This window comes from Dermochelys coriacea, chromosome 1, assembly GCF_009764565.3.
Source record: "Dermochelys coriacea isolate rDerCor1 chromosome 1, rDerCor1.pri.v4, whole genome shotgun sequence".
NCBI lineage: Eukaryota > Metazoa > Chordata > Testudines > Dermochelyidae > Dermochelys > Dermochelys coriacea.
The window spans coordinates 137,665,837-137,681,741 of NC_050068.2; the positions used below are offsets into that span (position 1 = coordinate 137,665,837).

At 40.6% G+C, this 15,905-nt stretch overlaps 1 protein-coding gene across 11 annotated transcripts in view; it reads left to right on the plus strand.

Moving 5' to 3' along the window:
• Nucleotides 1-459: 459 nt before the first annotated feature.
• Nucleotides 460-15,905, plus strand: part of REPS2 (RALBP1 associated Eps domain containing 2) — a 139,616-nt gene continuing 124,170 nt past the window's right edge. For 2 of the 11 annotated variants that reach the window (XM_038375473.2, XM_043504319.1), the window contains exon 1: nt 631-1,086. In XM_038375473.2, coding sequence (XP_038231401.1) covers nt 877-1,086 — 210 coding nt within the window. In that variant the 5' untranslated portion in view covers nt 631-876. Of the gene's footprint in view, nt 1,087-15,905 lie in introns of all 11 variants that reach the window. The other 9 variants (XM_043504345.1, XM_043504313.1, XM_043504310.1 and 6 more) reach the window with 9 other exon arrangements.

The window sequence follows — 15,905 nt, forward strand, 5'->3', positions numbered from 1 at the left end:
CTGCTACTCTGAAACCTTTGATTTTTCAGTAACGCTGAACATCCCCACCATCTTCCAGTGCCGCCGACAGGTTGTGTGGGTGTCTAGTACCTCAGAAAATGAGCAAAGATAGTCTTGGGGTTATGGTAAAACCCATTGTTTCATGTTCTCTGTGTGTGTGTGTATCAATCTCCCCACTGTATTTTCCACCAAATGCATCCGATGAAGTGAGCTGTCGCTCCCGAAAGCTTATGCTCAAATAAATGTTAGTCTCTAAGGTGCCCCAAGTCCTCCTGTTCTTTTTGCGGATACAGACTAACACGGCTGCTCCTCTGAAACCTGAACATTTCTGACAATGGAACTGGAGCAGCTAAGACTATAGGGCCGAGAGAGGAAGGGTTGGGGACTGGCCTAGGATCAGGTGGTTACCGCCTGTGTCATACACAAAAGGCTGCCCCTTTAGCTCCGACCCGGGAACCCTTCGCTGACCCCAGACTTTCCCGAGTGACCGGAAGGGCTTGTGCAGACCTCTCCAGGCCGGCAGAGCCTTTTCCCTCTGGGGGTCGCTTCTCTCTCTCCCCCTCCCCTTCCCCTTCCCACGCTGCCCCGCTCGGGGGTGCTGCATCCGGCGCCCCCCGCCCCTTCCCGCGCCTCGGCGCGTCCGGCCCTGGCACCGCGGGCTCCGCGGCGGGCCGGCTGGGCACGTCCCGCTCTGCTCCTGCGGGGGCCGCTGTCTGGCTGCCGCCTGCGACAGGCGCGGGGAGGGGAGGTGCTGAGCGAGCGGCTCGCCGGCCGGCCGGCCGCCGGAGCACTGCAGAGCCGCACCGCGGAGGCGGCGCCTTCTCCCCGCAGCGCCGCGCTCCCGCTGCCCCTCGTCGGCGCCGCGGCCCCCGCCCTATGGAGCAGGGACCCGGCGGGGCAGCCGCGGGGGGAGCGGGGCTGCTTCTGCCCCTCAGCGACACGGAGCAGCAGCGCTACGCCGAGCTCTTCTCGCTCTGCCGCTCGCCCGCGCCCGAGGGCGGCTCGGCGCCGGCGCCCGCCGCCGGGGGGGGCAAAGTGGGCGACTTGTTCAGGGCGTCGCAGCTCCCTGCGGACACGCTGCACCAGGTGGGTGCGCCGGGGGGCGGGGGCGCTCGGCTGGCTCGCAGCCCTTCTGCCCCCCCGGGGGGCGGGGGGCACTGGTGCCCCACTGAAAGGGAAGGGTTGGCGGGAGGGGGGAAGACGCGTTTCCCTCTCAGCTGATTCTCTTGCCCTGGCTCAGCCTGCTCGGCGTAGGCGGACCGGGGGGGGGGGTGTATGAGCTGCACCTTGGGGAGAAAGTTTCCTCTGCCTTTTGTTCTTGTTCGTCTGGGTCACTGACACGCTCCTGTCTTCTCTCCCTCCACCCCCCGTGACCCCCGAGCGATACTGTGTTTTAATACGAAATAGGTAAGCCCGTGGGTTTAAGCAGACAAGTGACACCTCTCGAGAAAGTCGGAAAAAATATGTGTAGAACTTCCCTGGGCTATGCATTCAAATCCTATCACAGGGTGAAATTGCCTGGAGTGCTGGATTTGGGATTTTAGTTGTGTGACGAAGAAACAAACCTTTTTTTTTGGGGGGGGGGGGTCGTGATCCAGGTCTTTTAAAAAAAAAAAGAAAGAAAGAAAGAAAGAAGAGGGTTTAATTTTTTGATGAGTATTGTTGGTAAGGCTGTATGCGGTGTGTGATTGCTTTTAAGTTCTCAATTTAGCTATCCAGAAAAGTTAGACACTACTCAGAGTATTCGCAAAAAGAAAAGGAGTACTTGTGGCACCTTAGAGACTAGTCTCTAAGGTGCCACAAGTACTCCTTTTCTTTTTGCAAATACAGACTAACACGGCTGCTACTCTGAAAACTACTCAGAGTATTGTATTCCATTGAATCCATATGTGCTCTTTAACCAGCTAATGTTTAATGCATTGTAAGTGCTAAGTATTCTGAATATTTATTATTATTATTTATTAGGATTCAGAGATTTTGAACTGGAATGGAGTATTTAGCAACTTTAGCCCCTCTTCCTTGACTCTTTCAATAGTCTAGAGAGTCTGAAACAAATGAGTATCCCTCTAACTGTTGAAGGTATATATTCAGCTGAAGGCTGTTTATTGTTTGCTATATAATTCTCTGCTACCAGCTCTAAAAATATTGTAGCAGTAAACTTTGTCCTATCACAATGGTTTTTGAGACAGCTTTGTATTTGAAATGTTTTTTGGCAACACAAATATGTAATCCTAACTTTTTTAAAATCTGCCCTAAACTATCTTGTAATATTGCAATAATTGTTCAGTAGCTGCTATTTCATGCTCTAGGTGTTTACATAGTAGTAGTGGATGATATGAGCGCTTTGTATTTTTTGCACATCAATGTACATGAACAGTCATTCAGGATCCCTTGAGATGAATGCAAGATTATTTGTTATCCTTTCGGGGTATATATGCAATTTTTTTTTAACATAGACTGTGACTTTAAACAAATTAAGTATTATCATAAATTTCATTAGACATGTTCTTAGATCAGCTTTGATTACTAAAATAAATATATAATAATGTTGTGTATTCCCAGGTTTATGAATCATACTCAGTATATTTTATTTTGGGATTGTCACAAAAAATCTTAACAATACAACATTTAAAATGTATGTAAATATAAAGAGTAGACAATTATATTATGTATGCTTATAAATGATGAAATTACTTTATGTATACTAAGCAGGTTTTAATTCTTCTTTTCCACCTGTGGAATAGTAATTTGATTAACTCAGTCTAGTAGCACATTCTGGTTAGTAATAAACTAAACGTAAGAAGAAAAACACCAAACTTGTATTTTGTTGTCAGAAATTTAAGAAATGCTGTTCAGAAATCCTTGTTAAATATCAAACAGAAACAAATAATGTCCAGACTAAGTTGACAAACAGGTATAACTGGCCATGGCCTGCAGGGACTAAACTGTGTCGTTTCCCTGGAAACAGTCAGGCCTTCTCTTAATGAGCATTTAATTTGGATTTACATAATGTCCAGGATATACTTACAATAGGGGAAGTTACTTCCATGACCAGATGCCCTCCACTGTTCCAGGTGCTGCTTACTTAATAATATCCAGAGAAAAAATGTTGCCAGTACCACTGTTGGGAGTCAAAGGGTACGTCTACACTGCACACACACAGTGGTGTGTAGAGTACATACACTGTATGCCCCTTCGGCATTGGTATAAACAGCAGTGTAGAGGGTGAGGCTCTGCTTAGGAGGAGAGGACAGACATGCTAGAACCTTAGGTGCATAGCCTACGTGGCTGTCTATGCATCCAAGCAGTGCCCCCCAATCTGCACTGATATTTTTTAGCAGCATTGCCTCCTGCTGCCTTCCCACTGCTGGAACTTTCTCCACTGCCAGAGCTTTTTACTGCTATGTGTAGCTCTATGCACCGCAGCATGGAGGCAGCCTGCGTTTTGCTGCAGTGTGTAGCTACAAGTATCCTACACGCTGCTATCAGTGTAGACAAGAACAAAGTGTGTTTGGATCTGCCGTGATTCAGTGGGGCTCCTTATGAATGCTTGCAGGAATTCACCAATCTGGATCTAATTGCAGAGTTCGGACCTTAAATTTACTAACATTTGGGAAAGAGAAAAAATAATTTCAAACAAGAAAGAATGATTAAGGAACTTATTTTAAAAAAAACTGGATTGATAATCTTGAAGTTACTTATATAAATCAAATCTATTAGTGATTTTTCTTAATATAGTTTTATTCCATGACTCTTTATTTTAGCATAGTATATTAGCACTGTATAATTTGAATGTGATTTATTATAGTATTGTGTGCATTTTCTTGCTCTGGGATGTGACTTCAGCTGGCAACGTTTTGTGATTTTTACTTGTTTATTTTAGAATTCCTTCCAGGTTTTTATGATGTACAGAGAGGCTTATTCATAAATTGGTTTATAATTGACTTCAATAGTACTACTTGTGTGAATAAACTTGCATCCTGCAACTGGTTCCACACAAGTGAACCCCTGTACACGTGCCCTACTTCAGTGAGGCATCCATGCAAGTGAATCATTGTTCCTGAATGGGTCCAGTAGCAGGATCGGGCCCTTTGTGCTTGCAGGATGAAACCCTAAATTAGCAGACTGTTATTACTACAGGCTTTGTAAAAGTGTCCCAAAGTTTTCCATAGAAATGGACTTTCTGGGGAGTTTATGAAGATGGATTTAAAAAAAAAAAAAAATAACCAAGAACTTCATAAAAAAGAGAACTGAAAAAGTAAAATTGCTTTCTGTGTCACATTCAGATAAAAATAATCAGTTAAGTCAAATATTATGTCTTTCTAGATCATAAGTAGTAACAAGACTATCTTCATTAATTCACAAAATCAAAATATGATCAGCCCCAAACTACAGTTTTGTAAGTCTTTCAACAGCACTGAATTTCTTAATTGGCTATAGTTCAAAGTTTAACTATAGTTTATTATGTTTTAAAATCTATATACAATTTAAATTTAAAATTATAAAATTTCTCAGAGATTTTGTCCTCAGGTTTTATTCACAGTTAATGAAAATAAAGAAATTCTCAAGTTCAGATTCTTAAACTTCTGTACACAGAACACTACTTCAGTTCTCTAATTTTACTCTGAATTCTCTCTGTTGGTCATGCTAGCAACCACCCCCATCAAAAGTATTAGTTAACATGTTGAAACTGCAGAAAAATATAATCTAACAAAGAAAAACTTTGGAAAATTGTCGCAAGAAAAAAATTTATAGTTGGTTTTCTGAATTATTTTTCACTTTGCATGCTTTAAGAATGATAAAAACAATCTGATCAGTTTTTATCCACAGAGAATACAATGCTGGAAACATAAAATAAAACAGCGGTGTATGGTATGTAGTTGCCACTGATAAAGGTTGCAGCCATTTTAGGAAGGAGTGGCTAGCTTGTGTTAATAGATGTTCTACTTTTTTTATTTAAAGGAAGTTTTCGTGCTTAGTATGCAAGCTTTTATGCTGCCTCATGGAGTTAGTGGTACTGGTGGTCGTTGCCATGTAGGAGACATAGATTGGAATCCTATGCTCCAGTTCTGGATTGCAGTTGAACTGAGCTCTGTACAGGCCAGAATGGGAAGGTACTTTATGTAAAGTTTGCGCTCCTCAGACTCTGTAGACAGATCGGTAGAGCCCCATGTTTTTCACAAATGTGAAGTAACACAAAATTAAAATGAAAAACAATTGATAAAATAAAATGGGGGGGGAGGGGGAAATGTACTCCGCAGCAGCGGCTCCTGTCCTGTGGGCCTCGGCCTGGCTCCGTGCTCTGGTTTGGCCCGTCCAACCCTTTGTCATGACTTGGGGGGGGGCAGCCAGGCCAAATTTGAGTGAGTGGCATTGCATCCTGGAGCATGGGTTTGCAGCATCACCCTCTCAAATTTGACGCCCCTCCACCCCGCATCATGTTGCATCACTTGAAGCATGGAGCTAGGGGCCCAGCCCTGTGGGACAGGAGCTGTTGTTGCAGAGTGAGTACAGGATGGGTTCACTCTGCAAATGCTCCCCCTCTCCAGGCCTCCTCCCCTCCCCCAGGGGCAAGACCTGACACCCCTCCCCCCCATCCCCTGGGCCTCCTACAATAAAACAAAATTTAATAATATATTTATAATAAATAAAATAATTTCTCAGGGCCCTATAGATAGGGAATGGAGAAGTCCCCAGCTTGAGCTAGAGTAGCCATAGGGATTGCTTTAATTTATATCGTACTGCTATGGCAACCTCAGGAAGCATCAGGTAGTTCTTAACAGCTAGAAGGCAAATATTCTGGCCTGCTTTCTTCTCCCTCCTCTCAGAAGGCCACTGTGCTGTGTGGACTGTGGAGAGACTCAGCATTCGGGCCATTTTGATAATTCTATGCCATTTAGAAATCTTCCTTATGCTGGAGGTATATTCCATGGGGGTTTGTTTTAAAATAGTGGTGTGGCTTCTTTTGCCCGTAGAGCTGGCATACAGGGGCCAAGGCAGAGGCTAGAACCTGCCCCCTAATATCTTGTCTCTAAATTGCTTGCTTTCCAGGGTTTGTAGTTGTGGAAAAGGTGTATCCTTTGAAGGGGAAGGGTGCCTTTATACAGCCATTACTTTTCTGGTGGATCACAGCATAACATTATGAGCTTGAAGGGAAGTCTCTTCCCTCCTTTCTTGCCTGTAGTGCTATGGCTTGTATAACAGGAGAAAAAAAGAGAGAGGGATGTTGGCCACAAGAATCCATCAGGTAATGTTGATGAGGTAAATTGATATTGTCGGAGAGTGAAATGCTAAAAGAGGAAATAGTGAGGAAAAAGTGAATTGCTAACAAACATGCAGTCTCATTAAAATCAGCTACAGTCTGGGGAAATTGTTGCATTTTTTTTTAAAATGGTGTTAGAATCAGTTTTGTGAATTATACTAGTAAACCTCACTTCAGTAGTAGAAAAGTGGTTGAAATGAGGATTAAAATAGAATGATAAATCATTTAGATGAACAGGATATAAAAGGGAGTTTACCATGCTGGTTTCTATCTGCTCATTTACTAGAAATCCTTGAATGTGACTGCAACATTTGTATAAAGGAGACTATTGATGTTTAGAGTTTCAAAAAGCCTTAGATAAAATCCCTCACAGGAGGCTCTCAAAGTAATGTCGTAAAATGTCTGGTGCCTGTAAGGTTTGTACTAGGACCAGTGTCTCGTCTGTTTGTTAGTTATCTGGAAAAGGAAGAGGACGGTGAAGTGACAGAATTTATTTAGGTTAATCAGGAATAGAGGAAACTGAACAGCATCAGACAGATCTAACAAAGCACGGTGATTGGGCAACACAATGGCACATGAAAGAAATTCAGTGTTTACAAATACAAAGTAATGTACACTGGAAGGAATAGTTAGTGCTACACATGCACGTTACTGAGCTCTAATTTAATTGTAACCACTTCGGGAAATACTGTGTGCCGCTCCCTGAAAACATTTGCTCAGTGTGTAGGTCCAAAAAGTAAATAGGCTATTAGGATTAAATGCTGTGTTCATTTCTGGTCATTCTGTCTCAAAAAAAGAAATAGGTCTCTAGCGAGGCAGAGACATACTCCTGTATGAGGAGAGATTGAAAAAACGGGAACAGCTTAACATAGAGAAGAGAGAGGGTTATACAAAATAATGAATGGTAACTTATCTAGGTTCTCCTACTTGCCCTTTCTCATAATACAAAACCAAGGGGATATAAATGAAACTGAAAGGCAGTAAATTTAAACCTGCTAAAAGTAAATTGTTATGCAACAGGTAATTATTAATTGTGGAACTCATTCCACAAGATATCAATCAGGCCAAGTGCTTAGTATAATTAAAGAAGGCTTGCCATTTATAAGGATATTGAGAACATCTATGATCAGGAAATTTTTTTTTTTTTTTTTTTGAAAGGGGGAGGGATTGAGAGAAAAATCCTCATGCTTCAAAGAAGTGCAGGACTGGAAGGGACCTTGAGAGGTCTTCTAGTCCAGTCCCCTGCACTCAAGGCAGGAATAAGTATTATCTAGACCATCCCTGACAGGTGTTTGTCTAACCTGCTCTTAAAAATGTCTAATGATGGAGATTCTACTACCTTGCTAGGCAATTTATTTCAGTGGTTAACCATCCTGACAGGAAGTTTTTCCTAATGTCCAACCTAAACCGCTCTTGCTGCAATTTAAGCCCATTGCTTCTTGCCCTATCCTCAGAGGTTAAGAAGAACAATTTTTCTCCCTCCTCCTTGCAACAACCTTTTATGTACTTGAAAACTGTTATCGTGTTCCCCCTCAGTTTTCTCTTCTCCAGACTAAACAAACCCAATTTTTTCAATCTTCATTCATAAGTCATGTGTTCTAGATTTCTAATCACTTTTGTTGCTCTTCTTTGGACTTTCTCCAATTTGTCCACATCTTTCTTGAAATGTGGTGCCCAGAGCTGGACACAATACTCTAGCTGAGGCCTAATCAGCATGGATTAGAGCGGAAGAATTACCTCTTGTGTCTTGCATACAAACTTATGCTGCTACTACATCCCAGAATGATGTTTTCTTTTTTTTGCAACAGTATTACACTGTTGACTCATATTTAGCATGTGTTCCACTATGACCCCCACATCCCTTTCCTCGGTATTCCTTCATCGGTAGTCATTTCCCATTTTGTATGTGTGCAACTGATTGTTACTTCCTAAGTGGAATACTTTGCATTTTTCCTTATTGAATTTCCTCTTACTTACTTTAGACCATTTCTGCAGTTTGAGGGCAAAAGCCAACCACTAATTGATAAAGGTTTGGAAGATAGTTCCTTTATGTGTGGAATATTCTATTGTTGTCCACTATGGGGTTTCTTGTACCTTCCTCTGACGTAGCTGGTTCTGGGCACCATTGGAAAAGGGAGACTAGATTAGATAAACTGATATTCTGATTTGGAAGGACAGTTACGCTTTCCAGAAAAGTTGATTTTTCTGAAGGTGTAGACATAAGCAGTGGATCTGCCAAAGTGATATTTGGCAGTGAAAGTAATATTTCATCAGGTTTATGCTCCCTGAGTGTATTGAAATATTGATACTACGCATATTAATTGCTGTATAACAGGTGGCTATTATGACTGTTCTACAGCATTTATTTCTTTCTAGACTGTCAAGTGTGACCTGATTTTTAAAAGCACTGCAAGCAAGCAGTGAGTACGGCATCTGCTCTACTACTACACGATGAGAAATTCATTTAGTTGGACAAATAAAGTACTAAGAGAATTTATATTTGGATGGTGTATTTTACAAAGTATTACTCTGTGTTTCACAGTGAGAAGGTGTGTTGTGGCTAGCTTTCATAATCAGTATTAATCTGTTTTATTGAAGACATTGATTGAGCAGAGAATCTGGGGGACAGGAAGATGGGAATCAAATGTTTGTAAGATTTGTAATTTCTGTAATGTGTGACTCAGAATAGCTAGAGAGATGGGACTGACACGGCTGTAGCTACTCAGAATAGCTAGTAAGATTCACAATACAGACATACTAGCTACATGATATGCTTTAGTCTTACACTCTACTGTAATTTTTACTTTACATTTTATTTCTACTAAATTGTTATGATGTACAGGAAACCTTATTTGTAAACTAAACCTTTGTAAATGTATGAGTGATTTTAGAGTTACAGACTTAAAATAGTTTACAAGCTCATAGCTAATATTTTATAAAGAAAAGTGCATTCTTTCAACTTTTGAATCAACAACCTGTATTATTTTGAGCTCCATAGATTACAAACACTGGTTGTATGATGGTACTGTAGCTGCACAAATACTGCATTTCTGAGCTGGAACTGTCCTTGTATTTCTGTGTAAACAAAGTATTCAGACAAATTATATTGCTTTTCTTCTACATGCCTAGTAGGTTAATTTTAACTTTATGGTGACGTGTTACTATGGTTACCATGAGTTGTTCAACCACAGTGGTGGTGTGTTAAAAACGGAAGTGTGAATAAATTAAAAAAAAATCTCTAAATCTGACATTCTGGGTGAAAAAATGGCCGTAATTTAGTTGGTTCTTAATTTTAAACTACAGAACTGTTAAGTAGAGAGATAAAGTGGGTGAGGTAATATTGTTTATTGGACTAACTTCTGTTTGTGAAAGAGACAAGTGTTCGAGCTCTGCCTAACAACAGTTAAGTGGGAAGAGTGGAATGAATATCAGTTTTAAGGCAACTTCCCAAGATACAGAAGAATGAGAGTTGTGACAGCAAGAATGTAAGGATTATGAGATTTCTGACTGGGGAAAGTCACGGCTTACCATTTCTCTTAAACAGATAAATGCATCTCTCCCTTAGTGCTAAGTTTTGCCCAATTACTTAAGCACGAGCTGAGTGTGTGCATCAATGAACGGAATTTGGCTCTAAAGTTTTCTTGGTCTTGAAAATATAACTTAGTTAACTGGCTTGGAGTAAATGTTTGACTCTAACAATGTGCATGTTGTGATGTGGGGACCTGCCTGGCTCTGTCTGCAGGAAGTAGATGCCTATAATGTGGAAGAGGGATATTTGTCATAAGAAATCTGTTAGTTTTATGTGTCTGTGCAAAGTAAGCATCCTGTTTGTCATAAAACAAATGATTGCTTGCAGTGTTATAGTAGCTGTGTTGGTTCAGGACATGAGAGAGACAAGATAGGTGAGGTAATATCTTTTATTGAATCACCTTCTATTTGTGAAAGAGACAACCTTTGTGTAAGCTTAGAAGCTTGTCTCTTTCACCAACACAAGTTGGTCTAATAAAAGATATTACCATTGTCTTTCTCATAAAACAAGTGAGATATTTTGTGCATAGGAAGTAGAGGTCTACTATCCATTTAATGTATGGATAGACCTAACTGATGTCATTTTGGCCTTTTAAATATCAGAACGGCATAGGGTCCAAAGAGCAATTAAGGAAGGCAGACAATAGTATACTGAGAACTTTGAGGAAAAAATACATTATTATTGCTATTTGATCATCACCAGCGTGCTTTGCTTTGTACGAACAGAGGGAGATGCAAATCTAGATCCAAGGAAATTAGTTTAAATTAAATTTTTAGAGTTCAGATATACAATTAGAGCAAGTTTCATGATGTGTACTATATATAAATGGTAATTGAAAGGCCTTAGTGCATCTTAAACTAACATAGACATAGGGCCTATGCTTTCAAAAGGGACTAGCAGTTTTGGGTACCTCAGTTTCTGGGTAGCCAATATGAGATAACTTAAAGGGAATTGATTTGCAGAAATTGGTAAGCATCTGCTCTCTAAAAACTCTGGCTCCTTGATGGTGTCTCAAGTTGGGTACCCCAAAATTGAAGCATCCAAAACCACTAGTCACTTTAAAAATTAGGCCAATGTATTTCCATAAATGGCAGTGAGAACTGGCATAATCAGGCCAACCACTTCCCACTGGCTTTCCTTTCCTGGCTGGGGGGATGTCAGGGATTTAAATAGCTACTTGAGCAAGAGGGAGGCACAGATCCATTGGGATGTGCATAGGGGAGCAACTCAGATTCTTCGAGAGAGGTGGCTCTAGCATGATTTAGGAGAGCTAAGTATTTCTGTAACCTTTTTCATTGAATGTTCTTGTCCTAGTTATATTTAGATAAATCTAGTGTATTCAGTATGTAATTGTGCAGACAACTCTGTGTTTGTGTACAATGCCATGCAAACACTTTCGTGTATAAGTATTCTAAAACTATTCTCTGGTTTGATCAATGGTGTTCATATTAAAGCTGCTCATAGCCTGTTTCCCAAGGGAGATGATGTGTGTAAAAGTTAAATCTGCTAGGTGCACTTAGTCCATAAACACCCATGAGAGGGAATGTATACAATTTTATAATGTGAGATGAGCACAAAGGATTAACTACATGCAAAGAATTTATTTGCAAAAGATTGGACAAATTGGATTTGTGATAAAGAACAAAAGTAAAGGCCTGTTCTTTATCCATGAATTTGTTTTATACTTTACTAAGTGAAATATTTGGCAAATAACATAGGAAATATTTTACTGTGGTAGTATGGCAAAATGCTGTGGATACATTATCTCATTTAGGTCTATGATTCCTCAGCATGCTTGCTCCAATTATTTTAACCTTAACCTCTTATTGTGAAGCATCTGAAGATTTTTTAGATAAAGGAAATGCAGTGGATCTAATTTACCTAGATTTCAGTAAGGCATTTGATACCGTGCCACATGGGGAATTATTAGTTAAATTGGAGAAGATGGGGATCAATATGAACATCAAAAGGTGGATAAGGAATTGGTTAAAGGGGAGACTGCAACAGGTCCTACTGAAAGGTGAACTGTCAGGTTGGAGGGAGGTTACCAGTGAAGTTCCTCAGGGATCGGTTTTGGGACCAATCTTATTTAATCTTTTTATTACTGACCTTGACACAAAAAGTGGGAGTGTGCTTATAAAGTTTGCAGATGATACAAAGCTGGGAGGTATTGCCAATTTGGAGAAGGATCGGGATATTATACAGGAGGATCTGGATGACCTGGTAAACTGGAGTAATAGTAATAGGATGAAATTTAATAGTGAGAAGTGTAAGGTTATGCATTTAGGGATTAATAACAAGAATTTTAGTTATAAGTTGGGGACGCATCAATTAGAAGTAACGGAAGAGGAGAAGGACCTTGGAGTATTGGTTGATCATAGGATGACTATGAGCTGCCAATGTGATATGGCTGTGAAAAAAGCTAATGCGGTTTTGGGATGCATCAGGAGAGGCATTTCCAGTAGGGATAAGGAGGTTTTAGTACCGTTATACAAGGCACTGGTGAGACCTCACCTAGAATACTGTGTGCAGTTTTGGTCTCCCATGTTTAAAAAGGATGAATTCAAACTGGAGCAGGAACAGAGAAGGGCTACTAGGATGATCCGAGGAATGGAAAACTTGTCTTATGAAAGGAGACTTAAGGAGCTTGGCTTGTTTAGCCTAACTAAAAGAAGGTTGAGGGGAGATATGATTGCTCTCTATAAATGTATCAGAGGGGTAAATACAGGAGAGGGAGAGGAATTATTTAAGCTCAGCACCAATGTGGACACAAGACAAATGGGTATAAACTGGCCACCAGGAAGTTTAGACTTGAAATAAGACGAAGGTTTTTAACCATCAGAGGAGTGACGTTTTGGAATAGCCTTCCAAAGGAAGCAGTGGGGCCAAAAGATACTTGATAAGTTTATGGAGGAGATGGTATGATGGGATAATGGGTTTTTGGTAAGTAATTGATCTTTAAATATTCAGAGTAAATAGGCCAAATCCCCTGAGATGGGATATTAGATGGATGGGTTCTGAGTTACCCAGGAAAGAATTTTCTGTAGTATCTGGCTGGTGAATCTTGCCCATATGTTCAGGATTTAGCTGATTGCCATATTTGGGGTCGGGAAGGAATTTTCCTCCAGGGCAGATTGGAGAGGGGAGGTTTTTCGCCTTCCTCTGTAGCATGGGGCATGGTTGATTTGAGGGAGGCTTCTCTGCTCCTTGAAGTCTTTGAACCATGATTTAAGGATTTCAATAGCTCAGACATGGGTGAGGTTTTTCATAGGAGTGGGTGGGTGAGATTCTGTGGCCTGCGCTGTGCAGGAGGTCGGACTAGATGATCAGAATGGTCCCTTCTGACCTTAGTATCTATGAATCTGCCATGCTCTTGGCTGTAGTATGAGTGTTGTGTTGTTCTAGAATGAAATTGGAAAATGTTTTCATAAGATTTGCCTTGGCCTACATACACTACTAGTCAGCTACTGGGTAATTAGAAACAGACGATGATTATGTTTAGATTAATTTGACCAGAGACTAAATGGCTCAGAGACAGGCAAAGGGAGATGAATCCTTTTAGCTTGGTGTTGCTGGTCTAGTTTTAAGTCCAGTTTAGTACTAATTAAGTTATTGGCTGGTAAGTGGACAATGTGTAACTGGTTGATGTACTCGTTATTGTTCCTATTTCACAGAAGCTAGCAAACGCAGCTGCAGCAAGTTCAATCCCAATTTAAAATAATACCCTAACTGCTGTCTTCAGAAAAATATCCATCTTGAGAGCTTTGATGTGGCTGTCATAGCACATTATTCAGTCACCTAATTAAGTCTCTTTATTCACTATCTCCACAGCTTTCTCATTTCCATGAGCAATCTCCTCTTTCTGAATAGGCCACAGGAACAAACTTGTTCACTGAAAATATCCTTTCCTTACTATTTCTGTTTCCAGTAACTCTTGAGTTTTCATTTTATATCATCCTATGATCTGTGTGACTTAGGTGGTCTTCTTCTCCTTCCGGTAATGGTAAGGACCTAGTCTTGCAAACACTACCAGATGCAGGGCTTACTACTATGACTATTCATGATTCTAAGCTCTGCACTAGGTCAAAAATGTTTATAGGGACAGGCTGTAAATGATGAGTCTCAAATTACTTGTGTCGTCAATAAACCCTTCAGATTCAGTTCTATGAAAATCTCCTTCTCTAATCTCATTCCTCCACAGAAAACATTTACTAGAGGAAAAAAAGTTTTCTTATCTAATGAGCCCCAACTGTTGGTTTCATTTAACTTTTAATGCATTACTTACTTACTTACAGACATATTACTTGACTTCTTTGAAAGGTGCTAAATTGACAGTCTTTGAGACTGAAATAATGTATCTATCCTCACGAAATGTTCCATATAGGAAATGGCAATATAAGCTGTCCATACTATCCCTGTAATTTGCCTCAAAGCTGATGTAAAGTGAACACTTTTGGAGATATTAGTTTAGTTTTCATTGAATCTTTGGCTTTTCTGCTGAAGAAGATTATATTCATGATGTTGGTTCTGTAAAATCAAGTTTATACGCAACCTAAGGCAGGAATGTGGATATAAAGTATGACATAGGTTAACAGAAACAATCACCAGTTCACCCCAATTTAGATAACACGTTTAGAGCTGGTAGAAATATTTATAATTTTAAACTTGATAAATGGAGGAAAAACTTTGACAGAATTTTGAGAGAATTTTCCCCCTTTTTGATCAGCTCTAAATACATTATATCTTGCCTTTAGAAGAATATTTGTCATGGTCCTTGTAATTGATATTGCTATCAAAACATAGTATTCAGTCACCTTCATCTATAGGTAAATGATTAGGTAAAGACACATTCTAGATGGGCTATTAGATATATTATAAAAGAATTATATTCCTTGAATGGAAATTGAGTCAAAGTATTATTCATTCTTAGGTTTTTGCCTTAAGTCATGTTTTCATAAGAGGGGTTTAGGGTGAATACATCATTTCTTTAGTCAATGGAACCACTGTTTGGATGTCAAAGGGATGCATTTCAACGCACCAAGAGCAAATAGATTGGCTGATATGAAAATGACCTTGCTGGATTTTAGTTTAGTAATGGGGAAGAGAAGAATTTAGGAGAGAGCTGCTTCTCAAGGTAATATATTGGTTAAAACCAATGCTAATACTGTAGAAGGTCAAGGAAGGGGAAAAGCTAAGTATCTCTTGCACAAATCTGTGTGAAATAAAGTTATTGCATTGGAACTGCTTGTTTTCATCTAAGAAACATTTTGACAGCTCCTTCAGTCCAGAAAGAAATCCAGAACTCTCAACAAAGGAGACTTTAATTACTTGGATATTGATTAAGACAACCATGCAAAACTGAAGGAGGCAAATATATTAGAGGCATTGCTGGATTGCTTTCATAAATACTTTGTTGAACAGCAGTCTGCCATAGAAGGAGATTATTAGAGAACTAATTGTAGGAAATAAGCCAAATATGATAAATAGGATGGATGTGGCAAATATTTAAGATCTAGAGTTCACAACTTGGAAATGCCATGAGGGTAAATAGTGAAGAAAGAAACAATTTTTTCTGAGAAAAATGACCTTTAAAGGAGTGGGAAATACACTGATGTATTTATTTGTTTTTAACTTGTGGTAGCAGATATTCTTTGTGCCCCAGTCATAGTTAAGACTGCGAGTCTGTCACAGAGGTCACGGATTCCGTGATTTGTGCAGAGGCTGGTTCTGGCTCAGGGACTGCCTGAGCTGAGCAGCCCCTGGGCCAGCAGCAGCTGTTTGAGTGTTTGGGAGGGGGCTAGGGGCATAGGGTTGGGATATGCGGGGGGGGTTCTTACCTCAGGGTGGGGGACTCCCCGGCTCCCCCTGGCATGGCCCTACAGCTCCTAGGTGGCAGAGGGGCCAGGGGGCTCTGTGCTGCCTGTGCCTGCGGGCCCCGCCCCCGCAGCTCCCATTGGCTGCTGTTAACTCAGTTATTTATGCTCAGGTTAGCCTAGCTGGGGTGAGAACAGCCACACTGAGAAGTAACACTCAAACTGCAGAGTGGTTGTGTTAGCTAATTCGAGCTATGGCCTATACCTCCTGACAGACAAGCCAACTTGAGTTCAAAGCAGC